This window comes from Crocodylus porosus, unplaced genomic scaffold, assembly GCF_001723895.1.
Source record: "Crocodylus porosus isolate Cpor-Errol unplaced genomic scaffold, CroPor_comp1, whole genome shotgun sequence".
Classification (NCBI taxonomy): Eukaryota; Metazoa; Chordata; order Crocodylia; family Crocodylidae; genus Crocodylus; species Crocodylus porosus.
In genome coordinates this window covers 52,590,068-52,607,918 of record NW_017728909.1, presented here as the reverse complement: position 1 = coordinate 52,607,918, position 17,851 = coordinate 52,590,068, and the positions used below count along the sequence as shown (strand labels likewise).

The following is a 17,851-nucleotide window of genomic DNA, read 5'->3' as shown; positions in this document are numbered from 1 at the left end:
GGGTCAGACTTGATGATCTGCTCAGGCCCCTTCCGACCCTACTAACTATGAAACTATGAAATCTATTATAACATTTTATTACAAAAAATATCTGTCATGATTTGTGTTTGTGTACTGCATATAGAAGGGATTGCAAAATAACTCAAAAATAAAGTCTCACTCTTTTATATTGTGTGGGGGAGTGTGGTTGGAGGTATATGGTGGGCTGGGGGGTGTATGGCAGGGTGTGGGGGTGTGTGTGGTGAGGGTTTGTGAGGGGGTGGGGCCATATGTGGGGGGCACAGGGTATGCTGAGGCTGTGTATATGTGGGAAGGTTGTGAGGGCAGCAGGATGTAGGTGTGTGAGGTTTGTGGGGTGTGATGGAGGGTGGGGTGTGAGGGAGTGTGGGGACACTCCTGCACATGCCATGCAGCCCCTGCTGCCAGCAACAGCAAGCAAGGAATCTCAGGGAGCTTGTGCCCAGTGTAGGCACTGGTGCCCAATGGGGCACAGCTCCAGCCAGCACTGCACGTGAGTGTGCGGAGCACAGACTGCCCAGCTGCCTCTATCATGGAAGCCCCATGCTGAGCTCTGCAGGGAAGCACGGGGCAGGGTTCCTGGCAGAGTTTGTGGACCTGCACAGCAGGGGGCGGACAAGGCAGCCAGCTCCAGTGCAGGGCTTCCCCAGTGCCAGTGCTGAAGCTGCAGGTGCACAGCCTCTATAACTGAGCCAGCCAGGTAGACTGTGTTTCTCAATCCCTGCACACAGTACTGGCTAAAGCCACACTAGCCCCAGCCCTGCCGCTTCCCTAATTGCTGCCTGGAGCAATCTGGACACTGGGGAAGCCAGGCAGGTTCCTATGGGGTGGCTGCAGCAGAAGCTCTGCCCAGAAGCTGCTGCTGGCTGGGTCAGGCCTTTTCACCCAAGAGGGTGGAAGCGAGGTGCAGTAGGGTATGTTTGGGGGTGTCCATATGCATGGGCACCTTGGTCCCACCCTTGTGGGTGGAAAGGCTGGGCAGGACACAATTCGCTGGGGGGGGGGTGCTGCTGCCAGATGAAAGCACCCGATGGGCTGGATTCAGCCTGCAGGCCATTTTGTCCACCTCTGGTGTAGTATATTACTGAAGTGTCCTAATGGCAGGTGTAAATTCCCTGAATCTAGGTTGGATGAACAAAGTGATTTTTTAAGCAAGTACATGGGCTACCTGGTCATCAAAAAGGTTGAGTCCATTGCCCATGAAAGGGACAAGTTATTTAAATTACTTTAATTAGGGTTCCAGATACAGACTGCTGGGATTTTGGCTTTGGCTTGGAATTAGACTAGACAAGCAGTAGTCACCCATGCCAAGTCTTTTGCTTCCTCGGGGGTTGGAGATTGATCCTCTCTCTGGCAACTGATGAGTTGGCCTCTCTTCTTTACAGGAAAGACAGACTCTCAGAGCTGTGCTTTGAGACAACTGAAGTAGCCAGATCCTCTGTCCAGGGATCAATGCTTAGGATGACAGTGCTGATGACAAAGCTGTCAATATTGATATCTGTCAGCATCTATTTTTTGGTATCTTTTCCCTCCTCAAACCATTCTATAGCAGGGGTGCTTGCATAACACTGACTCCTCTGATCAGACCTCACTGAGGTTTCTGTTGTGAGGGCTGATCTACTTTCAGGTACTGCTCTAAGCACAGTTTGAGCCTCACATTCCTCAGTTTCCAGACGTGGGAGAGAATGATGTGACACTGACTGTGCCCATCTACCAAAGGCACCAAACCATCACACAAAAGGTACTGTTTACAGATAAGGACACAGTGTCTGCTATTTTAAATAGTTGTGCAGCTTTTCTCCTTGAATAGGGGGACATCTCCCTGCTGTCTTTTTCTGTTTTTTTCTTCTTCTTTTTTTCACCCCAATATCCAAATAAAAAGAGAATGTGAAAGTCAAGAATAAAAAAAGCAGAAATGTTTCTGCTCAAAATGACTCTGACTAAGAAAGGCCTGAACAGGACCAGGTAGTGGCACAGGGCACATATCTGCTTCTGGGAGAGGCAGTTAATCAAAAGATTCTAGGCTTTTATGCATAAAACACATGTTTGCTTATGGTGGGGTCAACAATGACACATACACAAAGACGACCAAACTTATTCCTCTCTGAACAAGGTAAACTGCAATCTAATTTTCTCACAATGATTTTATGACGGTACACAGAAAATTCCTACCCAGCTCTGAACTTGCCACTTGTTTTAAATTTTTTAAAACTATTCAACTTTTCCCAGGGCGGCTAGAATTTGAAACCAATTTCCAAGGAGACTGGTGCTCGCTCCTACCCTGGGGGTCTTCAAAAGGAGGCTAGATAATCACCTTGCCAGGGTCGTCCCAGCATTGTTTCCTGCCCATGGCAAGGGTTTGGACTTGCTGATCTGCTCAGGTCCCTTCTGACCCTACCAACTATGAAAATATGAAACTTTTTAAAATAATAAAATCATGAATGATGACTTAGATATAGCCCTTTCTAACATTTGAGTCCTAACTGCAGATCATAATCAGAAATTGTGTGAGATACAGACTATTGTCTGGGCCCTCTGTACCAATATGATTAGACCTGAAGGGCATGCAATTGGAAATCTTATAAAAATAGAAAAAATTATAAACTCAGAAATTATCAACTTGCTCACCCAGGCAGGAAAACCTATTGCCATGAATTGCCAAAAAAAGAAACTAGCATTGTCATGATAGCCTATCATGCCTCAACCCTAAAAAACAGCACAAGTGGCAAACTCGTAAAGATTAGTGATGGCTGACAGATGGTGTAAGAAAAATGGATTGGGAGCTTCACTCTAGACCAGTGATTTTCAATAAGGGTGCAGCGGCAACCTGGGATGCCTTGAGATTCTTTCACGGGTGCTGTAGGATGCCATGTAATGTTAGTGCTGTTAGGTATGCAAACATGACTCACAAGATAAACCCAAAGATTTCAAATATGAATCCACAGTGTTAAAACATTCTGACCTGCTGTGGTCTTTCTGAGTTCTCTGCAACAGAAAAATTGTTCTATTATAGGTTTCATAGACATTAGGGCTGGAAGGGACCTTGGAAGACCATCAGGTCCAAACCCCTGCCTCAGGGGCAGGAAGTCATAGGATCCCAGTAAGATAAACATCCATATGTCTTCTGAAGGTGTTCAAAGTAGGTGCTTGAACCACCTCCAGTGGCAGTCTATTCCAGACCTTGGGGGCTCGGACAGTAAAGAAGTTCTTCCTTATGTCCAGCCTGAAACAGCCATGGAGGAGTTTGCGACTGTTAGACCTTGTCATCCCTTGGGGTGCTCTGGTGAACAGACATTCCCTCAGATCCTGGTAAGCACCCCGGATAAACTTATAGGTTGCCACCAGATCACCCCTGAGCCTGCTCTTTTCCAGGCTGAGTCGTCCCATGGCTCTCAGCATCTCTTCATAAGGTCTGTTTTCCTGATCATGCATGTGGCTGTCCTTCGTACCCTCTCAAACCTCTCAACACCCTTTTTGAATTGTGGAGCCCAAAACTGGATGCAGTACTCCAGCTGCAGCCTCACCACGGCTGAGTACAACAGTAGAATGACATCCTGGGATTTACTTGAAAAGCATCTCAAGCGGATGCAAGCAAGCATTTTGCTTGGCTTACTAGCAGCAGTATCACACTGCAGGCTCATGTTCATCTTGTGGTCAATCATGACCCCCAAGTCCCTTTTGTCCGTAGTGCTAGCCAGCGTAGCACTGCCAAGCCTATAAGGATGCTGCAGGTTTTTCCTCCCCAGGTGGAGAACCTTGCATTATTTGGTGTTAAACACCATCAGGTTCTCATCCACCCATTTCCTGAGCCTGTCAAGGTCAGCCTTGATCACCCTCCTGTCCTATTATTTTTCTGTAATCAAAAAAAATGAGTGAAAACTAATGGCTAGCATTTTCTGAGGGATGGCTTCAGTCTAAAAAGGTTGAGAATCACTACTCTAGACCCTGGTGGACAGACAGAGTCCACATTACAGTAAGTACTATTATTGGACACAGATGTTGAATTAAGTTCTCATCCCCTATGCAGTGACCTTCTTTGACAGGGTTCAGATACTTATGGTAATTGTAACCTGCTACTGCTTCCACTATTCTTTTCAGGCAAAATACTTTAGTTTTCACAGATGTAAACTGGATCTCTTTCATAAGCTCTTACATAAAACAAATAATAAAAGCGACCTGGAGAATGCACTGCATTTGAAAGCTTGTCCCAACATACAGTTGGCCTAATAAAAGGTATTGCCCACAAGAATCCTTGCCTCTTGCATATTAACTGGATCACCACAACTACATCAAATCAACACTACAAAAATAATTAAGTCATGCTTAAAAAGGTATTTTAATTTCAGCATCAATGGACATTTATGAAAGCAAATCATGAATCTTAGGAAGACTAATATGAGGGTTTGCTTGAAGCAAAAATTGAATCAATTTGTTAGATGGGATTTTCCAACACACATAAAGGACTTATGCATTCAAATCCCATAGAAAGTCAATGCAAGTTGGGTACTGAAATTCTCCAAGTCCTCTGAAAATTCTAACCTTAATACAATAAGCTTACTTTTAAAATATGATTGGACTGTGTTCACCCTTGTGTTAAGCAAATGAAAAACAAAAGTAATCAAATTGTGCGTTAAAACTTCATGTATTCACCCAAACCATAGTAAGGGTATGTTAATCAATTTGGTAGAAATTATAGTTACTAAAGCTACATTTAAAAAAAGCACACACATACTTTGACTCATGCACAAGTTGTGTGGATAAACAAAAAAAGACTTAAATGTGAGCTGTAAGTCATCTGCTCAATATAAATATTTTTAATATAAAATACAGGAACATATTTTTCTTTGGTGCTTGTCTTCAGGTGACCACTGATACATAAACAACAAGAAAAAAGCACTAAAACACTAAATGCTCTTTACCCCTGAAATAGCAATGGATCTGGCACATTTCTGCTGCACAGAGGGAGGGACTCCACAAGGTCATTTTCTCAAGGCTCAGCACGTACTCATGAGAAGGTACTGGGGGTGAGAGTTGAACAGGGAACAAATCTTTCAGCTCCTACTGATCTGAAGGAGTTCTATTTCTGATACAGTATGTGGAAGATGGATTCTTTCCCCTCCTCTTTCTGATGCAGATATCACCTACACCCATGTGAAATACCTGGGCACAGGAAGCATGTTTATATGCCTAATAATAGGGAAGAATTGTTCCTATGTCACCTATGTCTGTAAGCAAGATGTTTGCTTCATTGTGCAATTTACCTATAGATATACAATTCTGAATATAATGCAGTATTTCAAGTCAATTTAGAGAAGCGCTAATACATAACTGTTAACTAAATATAACCAAAAGAATAACCATAGCAGCAACCTTTCAATTTCCATGGAAACACTATTTAGAAGACAAGACAGGAGTTATAGGAAAACCTCCTAAACACATATAAATTCACACAATCAAAGTGAAGTCTGCAAAAAGATACTGTAATGCATAATGCTGCTTTTAAGGACAGCAGTATTGTTCCTTTTGTTTCAAGTTAATTTTCATCCTACAGACCTCTCAACATTTTTTGTTGTTGTTGAGAAAGTGCATCTGTGTGTATGTTGGTGGAGTAGCAACATCTTCCAAAGCAGTACAAAGTTAAGATGGTCATGAAAATTTTAAAACTAACATATTTCTGGAACAATATTTTTTCTCCAGAAGACTGAAAACCTGGTAAAAAGACAATTTATATATCTGGAGTTCAGGGAATTTGCTTTCTGTGGTGCAGTCTGTGGAACTGAAGACGACAGCAGTAACTTATGGAAAACACAGCATAAGAAGGAACAGCAAAAGCCCAAAGCAAGGTGAATCTGGGGGAAGACAATAATTAAACATCACTTACCACATCAACCATTCCCCACTCATTGCAGAAGCCTAGACTGAATAAACTATGGTCGCCGGATACCTTCCCAACTGCTTGCATGATCAGCCCCAGTAATGCTGGGCGAAACAACTGAGGCAATGCCAGGTGGCAGCTTTCCAAACTCTTCAGTGTCTCTTCCCTCCTCTCTGGCTCAGAAGGTAACCATGGCTGCAGTGCAACAAGGGACTAAGTTCTACTAGTTGGTGAACTTTTGAAGCTTCAAAAGACTTCTGGGTACTGAAGCTGATTCATTTAGTCTGGTATCTGTTCTTGTTACAGTTTTTGATCTGTGACAGTATGTTGGGAAACTCTCCAAAAGTCCAAGATACACCAAGTCTCTTCCTTTCTGAACTAAGGACTAGCATACTACTGAGCTTATAAGATGGAAAAGGAGCAGGATGTGGGCAAAGAAGGATTTCAGCTATGAAGGATCACTTTAAATACTCAGGACCAAATATGGAAGACTACAGAAAAGCACTGAAACCTTTCCTCTTCTTGTAAGAGAGACGAGCACAACAAGCTACTCTCAAGGAGAAGAAATGCAATTACCGCATGACTAGCACAGTGACCTTAACTGTGCTTGTAAATAGCTAGATATTCAGACAATAGAGCACACAAATATGCAATGTTTGCCTGTAGCTTCAAAAGCACAGTTTTAGTGGGCAATTTGTATGCAATCTAAGGCAAATATGATATTCAGACACAAAAATCAGATAAATTCAAAACATCAAACAACTAGAGCATACCAATTATAAAGCGAAATCCAACCAGTTTTAATATTTTAAAAAGTCAATTGACCAGGGAAGCAAAACAATTTTATAAGACAGGTAATTTAGAACACGTCTGCATTATATAACAATGGGCCCAATTTAGAAACATACCCAAAACTGCCTTCAGAACATATTTAGAACATAGCTAGTAGGCCTGAGTGAAGCAGCAAGTATTTGCTTTGGATTTGGATTCAGCCGATTTGGAGGGACAGTGATTCAATCACCATCCTGATTCAGTTCAGCCGATTTGGATTCAGAGATTCAGCGCCAATTTGGAGATTCGGCCATAGACTATAATGAGAAATCACTAAAATACCTATAACGTTGTCATTTTTTTTTGCAGATTCAGATGAAAAAAGCAGGGAAGGTAGCCCTTTCTGAGGGCATGAAGCCTGCCACATTTCAAGGAGATAGGTGCAGGGGTTTCTGTGAAAGTTCACCTCAAGATTCGAAAAGCAAATTAAAAAAGCAAATAGGTGGAGAGTGAGGAGACAGGAGGTCAGTGGACAGGACAGGTGTTCCCGGGCAACTGAGGCCAGACCCTGCCACACCTGGCTGTGGGATGCCCAAGAGACCAAGGGGTCACAGTGCAGTGGCTCCAAATCCTCGGTGAGATAGGTAGCCACCGAGGCTTCTGCACTACCTACCTGATGGTGTGGTCCGGTGCCGCTGGACCCTGACATTGAAACCATGCCCTTGGCCCACACTGGCAGTGGTGGAGAAGATTGGCTCGTGGTGAGAGTGCTGGCAGGGGAAAATGGATCACCTCTTCCACATTCCCCTGCCTCTGCCCTACTGCCTCCCTGACTGTTCACCAGCACCTCCATCCAGTGATCAACGGTTTTGCTGTCGCAGATGATCCCCTTCACCCTCGGGTCACACATGCCCACCAGCACGTGGACTGTACTCGACTACAACGGATCCAGCCATATTTTGATGCCCTCCTTCAGCTGCTTCACCTGTGCCTGCACCTCTGGTGAAAGTGGCTTGCTCCAGCTAAGAACATCAATCCTCTGGACTTTCTCCATTTTATTTTCAAGCTCCTTCACTACGGGGATCACTTGGTTAAGGAGGGCATTGCCAGTGCTGAGGCTCTTGGTGGCTGTGAGGAACAGCTTGAGGGCCACCAAGATCTGGAAGATGGTATCCCACTCCATTTTGTTAAGGGGGCCACTGATCCCAATCTTCCCATGGGATAGTCTTCTGTTGCTCAATCAGCCTTTTGAGCATCAGGTATGCAGAGTTCCACTGAGTCTCCACCTCCTGCATGATTTTGTGCTGTGGGATGCTCAGTTCTCCTCGTTTGTCCTGCAGCATCTTGCCCCTCTTGATTCTCTAATGGAAGTAGCTCACCGCCTTTCTGCATTTGGAAATGAGCTGGCTGGTTGCGACAGCGCCCTCACCGGTCCCTCTCCAAGATGTCCCTGACTATGAGGTGGAACTTGTGTGCCACACAGACGTGCACTGCCTTCACCATATTGGCCCCGTTGTCGGTGACCATGAACCCACAGGTGAGCTTGCGCTGCCCAACAAGCCACCCCTGCACCATGCGGTTCCTGGCCACCATAATCTCCCTTGCTATGTGGGACTCATCCATCACCTCCACTTGAAGGAGAGCCCACCAACACCCTGGCTGATAGCACCAATGCCCTGTGAGGGAGAAGTAGGCATGATCTCTACCCCAGCTGTTCCAGATGTCCAAGGTGAAGTGGAAGGCTACTTGCAGACCTGCCTTCCACAGCTCCTCCCTCAAGTACTCCCTGCATGCCTCATACAGGGAGGGCACCACCACTCTGCTAAAGGTGGTACACGCAGGCACTTGGTATGATGGGGCCAAGAGCACCATAAGTCTCCTCAACCCTGGAGATTCAACAAAGGAAAGGCTATCCAGAGCAAGCATTTCCCCAGTGCTCTGGGTGACCTCACTCACCTTTGGAACGCTCCCCACTTTGTCTCCACCTTTCCCCCACTGGTCCAGGGTGGCCTGCCTCTGCTTCTTGGGGACAGGGGCTTTGGAGCAAGAAGGGGACTTTTTGCGCATGCTCCCACTAGTGCCAGGCTGAGGAGGAACAAGGGCAAGGGGTGCTACCTCCTGAGATACAGCAGCATTGCCACAGTGATGAAGTGTTTCACCTTCTTGCCCTGGCTGATCTGCCTTCAGCAGTGAAAGCAGGTAGCATACCTGCGATCATTTGCCACCTCAAAATGATCCCACACTACACTACCCACCTGCTTCTGGGTTGAGTGTGGGGATCCTTCCTTATCCCCCTTGTCACCAGGCAGAGGCACAACAACAGGAGGAGCTGAGCCACCTGCCTCCAGAACCTCCTTTGAAGTGCCTTCCAGAGAAGGAGACCTGCTTCTAGGGGAACGCTGAGCGGTGTGGAGCAAAAACTCAGATTCCCCTTCCTTCCCCAGAATTTCCTTTGCTAGGGCCCTCAGCTCCCCTGGTTTCAGATCCAGCTCCTCCCTTAGCACTGGAAAGCTCACGCTGGGAACTGAAACTGGGGCAGAGAATGTCTTGCTGCTGCTGGTTAGCAGTGGTGGTGCAGGTGCAGGCACAGCCACTGCTACCCCCTCCTTGCTCCGTCTAGCATCAGAAGACTCATTGTTGTCAATAAAGAGGGTGCATCTCTGTTTGGGGCAGGGGGAACTTGCAGCTCTCCCTCTGCCCCCTCTCCCTACCTTGCCAGAAGACCTGGCACTTACCTTTCCAGCACTTCATAATGTTTGGTGGTGGGTGGGTGGGTGTGTGTGTGTGTGTGTGTGTATGTGACTGTGAGGGAAAACACAGATTATTTTTGTGGGGAGGGAAGAATCAAGACAGACTAACAAGAACAAATAAGAGGATTTTGAGGGAAAAATAAGTTAAAAGGAATGGACAGGGATAACAATAGGGATTGTAGGCAAGGGTAAGTAGGAAAGGAATGGATACAACTTACAAGAAGAGAGACTGGCTAGCAAGAGACTAGCAAGCCAGAGCCTTTCAGATGCTGCTGCTCCAAGAGAGAGATCACAAAAGGCACAGATCACTTCAGACACAGCTTTATATGTTGGTTTTACATCCCCCCGCAGAGCACTGTGATTGGAAGGGAACTCAGAGAAAGATCAGTCACTGGCCAGCTATAGATGTCAATATCAGAGCAGCCTCCCCCCACCCCGCCCCCATCTCAGCCTTTTCCATACATGGAAGATCACCCCATCCCCCTCCCTCTTCTCAGTTTCTGTTTGCTGCAAGCCTTCCAAATCTCCCTGAATCGATTCGGAAGCTTCTGATTCAATTCAGACCTTTTAATGTGTCTCTTGATTTGATTCGGATTTGGAGATTCAGCTGCTGAATTGGGCCAAATCTCCTCTGAATTGAATCAGCTACCAAAGCTTCGCACAGCCCTAACAGCTAGTTCCCTTCCACCTCATTAATTGTAGTAATATTGTAACAAAGTCATGGGGCAGTTACGTACAATAAGGCCACAACCAGATTGAAAACTATTCTGCTAAACACTGTATGAACCCAGAAAAAATGGATGGCCCTAGTTCCCAAAAATAATAACACAATGGAGTCCTATTCAGTTACATTATCAAGCAGTTAAGTGTCCTACAACATGCAAGGTAAATATTTCCGGTTATGGTACTTTTATAAATTGAAATGCCTGCCCCAGATTTTTGGCTACATACATTAAGCAAACTTAAGTCTTTTTCATGTTTCTCTTTTTTCTCCCCCTTTACACTAATACTAATTCAGTTCTCACTATATTTGGCATATTGTGTTCTTTTTAATATTTTGCTTAATTAGTTTTGAACCAATTAGTCTGCTCTTGATTATCAACATAATGGCAACAGCTAAAACAATTTTAATGTATTCTTCTGGTGTTCATATTTCAGTTTTTGCTATATTTCAAAGTAAATGAAGAATGCCATTTCCAGCTGAATCTGCAAAACTAATTTAAATAGAAAACAAGTGATTCCCAGGGTTAGAACTTGATCAAGACATCTAATTAATGTGTATACTCTTACAAAAGCCCATGGAATTTTTAATAACAGTCAGATAATGCAGTCAGCTCAGCATCTTATCTAAAAGACAGGACTTCCAACAGAACAATGCTCCCTAATAGCAATACCTGACACCACAGAGCACTGGGGCTACATTGACTCAAGAGGAAAAACAGGGAGCTAATGAGGAAATCATTCTGTTTCCTGTTCTAACCCTTTCTTGGCAGTCTCCCAAACAAGTACTGACATAGTCCAATCCTGCTTAGCTTAAGCTATGACAGGATCAGAGCCCAAGGTGTCAAGGCCGCTAGTGGAAAATATTTTATAAATACAGATCCATGCAAAAACATAGTGCTGGAGAAAACTATGTGCAATCAGAGCAACGCGCTGGAAAACAAGATGAAATTCAGACACATTCCATGTGAGGAATTCATACTGTGACAGAAAGGGTGTTCACTTCACTAACTCCCTAATTGCCACATAGCATGGTACTAACAAATATTGATGGTATTGCATTTCTCAAGTTCCCTGCAGAAATAACCTGCCACAGTGCTAGCCAAATACAGGTGAAAGAATGGGAGTAGAAGTGCACAAGAACAACAGGTTGGAATCAGGAAAGAACACTCTTCTGTATCAGATTTTAAGTCAGTGTGAATATTATAAGGGTGCAAGTATTCAGAAAGCAAGAAAAAAAAAATCACCTTTAAAACACTGTCAAAACTGAATTATGTGATCAATGTAATAAACAGCATGTCTTACAAATCTTCACATCCCATCAGTAAAGACCTATTCAATTGATTAATGACTGTAAACAAAAGTTATGGACAAAAAAAGCAAGAAGAAAACAGCTAATATATATTCTGATATTTTTTTAGTTCCAGTTAAATTCTTATAAATTAACAAATGGCTTTCTAATTCATTACACTGCTGAGCATTAAAACATACCAAAGTGTGCATCTGTTCTTTACAATTATGGCACAAAGCAGTATACAACGTAACATTTTGACATAATAAAAATAAGTGATAAGCAGGAGCTGGATATTGTTTAACACTTAGATACCACAGTGAAAGGCACAGTATGGGAATATATATATATTCTGTATTAACTGAACAGTAGATTATTGCTTAGGTTAATTTTCACAGAGAACATATTCCCAGTTAAGAATTCTGAGAGAGAGAGAGAGACAGACAGACAGGCAGGCAGGCAGGCATGCAGGCAGACATTCAAAAAGCCCAAACTGATTCAATCTTTGCAGGTTAGTGTAACCTCTATAGATTGAACCAATTTGCAAATGAACAGTCGTTCACTTTTGTTTCGGAAATGGAAGCACATGCCTGCAATAGCTCAGACTAGAAGCTGTGAGGGTAGAAGCTCTAAAAGCTGTTAGAGCAGGGGTGGACAAAATGTTGCCCATCAGGCCATTCTACCCAGCCCACAGCGCCCCTAAAAAATTTAGAAAATTAATATTTATCTGCCTGTCATATGGCCCTCAATGGTTTGCCAAAACTCAGTAAGCGACCCTCTGTCTGAAATAGTTGCCCGCCTCTGTGTTAGAGCGAGCCCCCCACTGCAGGGAAGCTGTGCTGTGCGGGGGAGGGGGGACATGGCCAGGCTGAGTATGATTGGGGAGGGGTTTAAATCCCCACCCTGGCCTTCAGGGACCCCAGCCAGAGTGTGCCTGGAGGGGGAAGCAGCCCTTGCCAGGCATTTTCCACCCCCGGTCTCACCATTCGAGCAGCAGCAGGTGTGGCCTGCCCTGACAGCAGCATGAAGCGAATGGAGACGGACATTTAATTCCCCACTCCATTCCTTGTCCCACAGGCATGGACCCAAGCCAAGGTCTACCTGGCCAGGATAGAGCAGCCTGTGTCAGGGTCTCCCCCAACCTCACCGCTGCAGCAGCAGGGGCAGAGGCGTAGCCAGGCACCAGCCCAGCATGGCCCGAAGCAAAGGGGGCAGGAGGAGGTTTATTCCTCCCTCCCCTCAGGAACCCATCTGGGGTCTCCCTGTTAGGCATTTCCCTCCCACCCTTGTTGCTGGAGCTGCAAGGGGCATGGCCAACCCAAGGGAAGAAAATACCTAACGGTCACAAACTCTGGGAAGACCGTTTTAGGCTGGACATTAAAAAAAAAAATTCTTTACTGTTCCAAGTCCCCAGAGTCTGGAATAGGGCACAGAGGAGTGGGGCGAGTCCTGCTCTATTGAAGCAGACAACAGCCCAGGGCTGGAAAGCATGCTGGGATGGTGGGGTACTCTGATTTAACTTAAACCAGGAAGGGGGTCTGGGAGAAAAGTTCCATAAACCAGTTTGACCCAAATCAGTTAAGTCTGATACTACGTTCAACCAGGTTTATGTCAAATTGATTTCAGCCGTTTTGAAGCTGGTTTATGTGCACTCAACTTCTGTTCTGTTACAAGTTTAAACCAGTTTCTGATCACTTAAATTGGTTTATGTGCAACTTCTCTTCCTAGCCAGAGACAAGGGGAGAGAGAGACAGAGATTTCTAATCTGGCAACATGTAGAGACAATTCTAATCTGGAAATATTTTCTCTGTGAAAATTAACCTGAGCAATAATCTGCTGTTCAAGATCAAACAGTTTCAGCAATGACCTTTTTCAGTGCGTGACAGGGAGAAAGGAAGGAAAGAAATTAAAAGTGTCAGCAGGATGTTTCTTCTTTAAGGCTATACAAGACAAAAATCTTTGGAGGTTGTTAATACTCTTACAAATTCATTCAGTGCTGTTACTTAAATGAAACTGTGATCTGTTGTGTGAACTGAAGTGAAATGATTTTTTTTTTTTTTTAATTACAGTAAGCTCAAATTCCAGTGGCATAGAAGGAAGGTATGGCATAATATTTGCAGGACTAAATTTTGAGTTTTTACAACTAAGCACCTACCTCTTTACTTTGGCTCCATTAACTTCTCTGCAATTAGCAATTGCATAACAGCTAGAAAAGCTGGGCCACTTCACTGTCTAAATAAGGATTCAGCTATACAGGTTTCCCCTCGATTTATGTGGGTTCTTTATATGCAAATTCACTCATATGCGATGAGCATATTTAGACCCATCATTCATTATATGTGAGGTAAATTTGCTCTTACGCGATCAGCATAGATGTCCCCCCCACCAAGCAGGTAAGTCTATGGAGGGAGGGGAAAGGGCCATGGCCCCACTCACCCCAACCCCAGCTGTATCGGCCCCATGATTGGCTGGCACTAGCCGCCTCCAGCTGCTGGGCTGCACCGTGCTCCACCTGTCCCCACCGTGCTCCACCTGCCAGCTGCTTGCACCAGCTCCTAAGCTGTGCCATGCCGTGGTGCAAGCAGCTGATGTCAGCTGCTCCCAGGGCCACTCCAGCATGGGCTGGGGTGAGTGCAGACAAGCAGAGCCTCGGGCAGCGCAGGATGTAGCACTCACCACAGCCCTGACTGCAGTGACCCCAGGAACAGCAGACACCAGCTGCCTGCACTAGGGCACGGCACAGCCCAGGAGCAGAGGTGAGTGGGGACAGGCAGACTACAGTGCATCCAAGCAGCTGGCAACAGCCACTCCTGGCGCTGCTGCAGCCAGGGCTGGGGAGAGCACTGCTCTGTTCCCTGTGCCTTGCTGCCTGCCTTCCGCAGCACCCCTTCCCTAGTCCCAGCCTCATTCCCTCCTTCACTGCCATGGGAACCTAACCCTATTTATTACATTGTAAAGTGGGTTTGCTTTATACGAATTCGATCTATGCACTGTTCTCTGGGAACACATGCACAGCATAAATCGAGGGAAACCTGTAGGCAGCCATGAATGGACGTTGTGGTCAGTTATTCTAATGAGAAGAAAACAAGGTGAATTTAGAAAGAATACAGTTTAGAAAAATGTAACTGAAATTACAAGTTGCAAGCTAAAAATCTAATATTACAGTTAGTGTTTTAAAAACTGTGTCCAAGTATTTCTTTTTCCTGAAGTGTATATATAAGAAGTTTTCATAGATTACCTGGTAAAAATACCATCCACAATGCCGACTGCAGATTCCTCTGCAGGAACATAAGAACCAATCTGCGCCATGACTGTGATCAATGCAACTTGCTTTATGTAGGAGCTCTTTCCACCCATGTTGGGTCCTGTAATAATCATGACTTTTTCACCACCTCCCTGGAAAATGTAAAACAGCTCTTAAAATACTTTACTGACAAAGTTTTCATTAATGTTTATAATTATATATACACATACCTACACACACATAAAGCTTGAATCAGATATAAATATGAGCCAACTTCTGCCATTTATTTGTATGCTGGTGTATTTGTAAATAAGTGTGGCTAGGTGAACAATTAAAACAATTTAAAGGGGAAGAGTGAGCTGATCTGTGGTGATTGGGATCAGGGTACATTACAGTTTGTTTATCTCATCACTGAAATACTGCCTGCCAAAAAGCCTGTTGTCTCCATCATTCATTCAGAAAAGATCACACACAATGGGAAATGCTTTGCAAACAGGATGGATCTATTTTCTTTCTCTAAGCCAGTAAATACTGTTTATTGGAGTTTGGTGCCTTCACTCCTCCAAAGTGTTTAAGGAATGAACTCAGGACCTGGTATGTCTTGCTGGCTGCTGCTGGTGGGACATGCTATGTGGCTTGGGAGACTTGTGCCGGGCAGTGGAGCCCAATCCTTCCCTGTATGGAGCCCTCCTGTCTTTGCCACCTCCTGGTATGTCCCTCCAGAACCTGGTACCAGCAGCACCTGGCTGGACACAGCAGGCTGCCACAGAGGCTCTTTCTATGGAGTTGATCCAGCCAAGTGAGGAAAGGGGAAACTCCCATGGGGTCCAGCCCCCACAAGCTGGGAAGACCCCAACTTAAAACCCTCTCTTCCCCCACAGCTAGGCAGACCAGGACTTGGGGACAGGTCCTGGGAGGAGAGACTTCTTTCTCCCTCCCCCCGGCATATCAGTGACTTGTGCTGCACCAGCCCAGCCACAGGGGGAGTGGGGGAATTATAATACCTTATGTAACCTTTGGTGTGCAGTGTTAACCGCAGCCATGTCCAATTGTTTGGGACCTGGGGTGCCAGGTAGCTTTACCCCCTGCTCAGCTCACCTAGAAGCAACCAAAGGCTCCCTGAGAAAAGAGGCTCCCTTTACAATGGAAAGACCTTGCAGACTCATAATTAACTATTTACAAAGTTTAATTATATACAGGATATACTTGCTACATGCACACAAACAGTAAATAATATCAAAAGTTTGAAACTCTCCATTTACAATGCACAAGGATGAGTCTATACAAGAATAACAGTTGATAGCTATTTACACCTAAAGAATGCTCAAATCAACAGATACCAAGCTAATAACTTTGGCACTACGTTAAACATTCAGTGTATTAAATCCCTAATCAACTATTTACAGCTAACAGACAGTCACCCCAACTTATGCCCAATGAATGGAGGGAGAGGCAGTTCCTCACACCTCTTATCACCAGGGATTCAGGTTTTCCATTTCCCACAGAAAAATGGAGAAAACCACAGAGAAAATGTGGATTTTCCCTTTTAGCAGAGAAAGCCGCAGATTTCCTGGTTTTGCAAAGAGCTCTGCAGGTGGGCAGAGCTCCAGTCTGCAAGAGCTGATTGCAAAAGGGGCAGGAAAGCCCCAACCCTGCCTGAAGGGGGAGGGAGAGGGGGGGAGGGTGGGGCCTGAGGCTTTCAGTCACCCAGGGCTCATTTCAGGCTCACTTGTTGCTCCTGGAGCCTGTGCAGTGGTAAGCAGTGGGTGGGGGGCTGCAGGGAACAGCTGCGAGCTTCCTTCCCCTGCCACATGGCACAGCAGGTAGTCCTGGAGCCCTGTGGGGATCTCCTTGCCCAGCACTGCCCCAGCGATGCACCTCCTGGGCGCAGAGCTGCAGTGAGGGCAGCTGCATCCCTCTAAGTAGGGGAAGGCTCAGGAGGCATGTCACTGGGGCTGTGGGGGATGGGGGAGCGAAGGTGCAGCAGTGGCGAAATCTCCGCTAGCCATGCCGGGTTGCACCCGCCAACCTGGGGAGGCCCCAGGGGAGGGAAGCAGGCTGCCAGAAAACAGCAGCTCTGCTGTTTCCTGCCATCCTGCTTCCCTCCCTTGGGGCCTGCGAAGGCCACCGGATGCAACCTGGTGAAGCTGGGAACAGCAGAGTGGTACACGGATTCCTCACTGCTTCTCATGCCCTGCTCCCCCCACCGCCCTGCCACTGCTCCAAGGAGCTCAGGGCTGCAGGAGCCATGTCGCTGGGGCAGCAGGGGTGGGGGTAAGAAGTGGTAAGGAGGTTCTCTGCATGGCTCCTCTACTCCCTGCCATGCTGGGTCGTGGCAGAGGGAAGCAGGAAACAGGTCCCCTGCTCACCGCTGTTCCCTGTTGCCCTACTTCTCTCCCCTGGGGCCTCTGAAGCCCAGAGGGCATGACCCAGCACAGTAGGCAGTAGTGGAGAAGCCAGGGATCTCTTCCCTGCTGCTCCTCCCTGTTGCTCCCCTGGCAACACACCTCCTGCGCACAGGGCTGAAATGAGGGCAGCGGTGTGGGGCTGTGCCTCTTAGAGCAGTGCCATGCACTGCGGGTGCATTGCCAGGGCAGCGGGAGCAGTGGCAAGGAGATCCCCAGTGGTTCCGCTGTTGCCTGCTGCACTGGGTCGTGCCTGCCAGGCTCCAGTTGCCCGCACGCAGGTGATCCTGGCTCTGGCTTTTGTTGTGGTCAAGTATGCCCCATGCCACTACTGCCGGGACAGCCCTGGGCACACTGTGCACCCTGGCTGCACTCAGTCTAACCACTGCCTTCCTGCCATGTGCCGCAACTTGCTCCTTCCCTGCCTCAGCAGCAGGTGCTGGAGGCGCATCACCAGGGTGGGGGGTGCAGCAGCAGCAAGGAGATCCCTGGTGGCTCCACCCTTCCCTGCCACCTCGGGTTGTGCCCACTGGGTCCAGAGGTCCTGGGGGATGGAAGTAGGGCAGGAGCCTGGGCATGCAGACCTGGGGGGGTGCAGGTCCCCCTGTCCCCCAGGAGTGTGCATGGCAGCAGGGAGCCGGCCCTCCCCTTCCCCTGGAGGAGCCACCTGTGGCTCTGTCCTGCTCCCTGCTGGGGCCCTGCAGCCATGCATTGCGGCACTGGGCCTCAAGCCCCACCCGGCTGGGCAGCAGCCTCAGCCTGTGCCTGCCCCGGGTA

At 46.6% G+C, this 17,851-nt stretch overlaps 1 protein-coding gene across 1 annotated transcript in view; it reads right to left on the bottom strand.

Annotated features, from left to right (window-relative positions):
- The window catches only part of MSH3 (mutS homolog 3), a 217,380-nt gene that overhangs the window by 37,760 nt on the left and 161,769 nt on the right, over positions 1 to 17,851 (bottom strand). Inside the window, exon 19 of the mRNA XM_019532309.1 lies at positions 14,664 to 14,821. Within this exon, the coding sequence (XP_019387854.1) occupies positions 14,664 to 14,821 (158 nt within the window). The remainder of the gene's footprint in view (positions 1 to 14,663; positions 14,822 to 17,851) is intronic.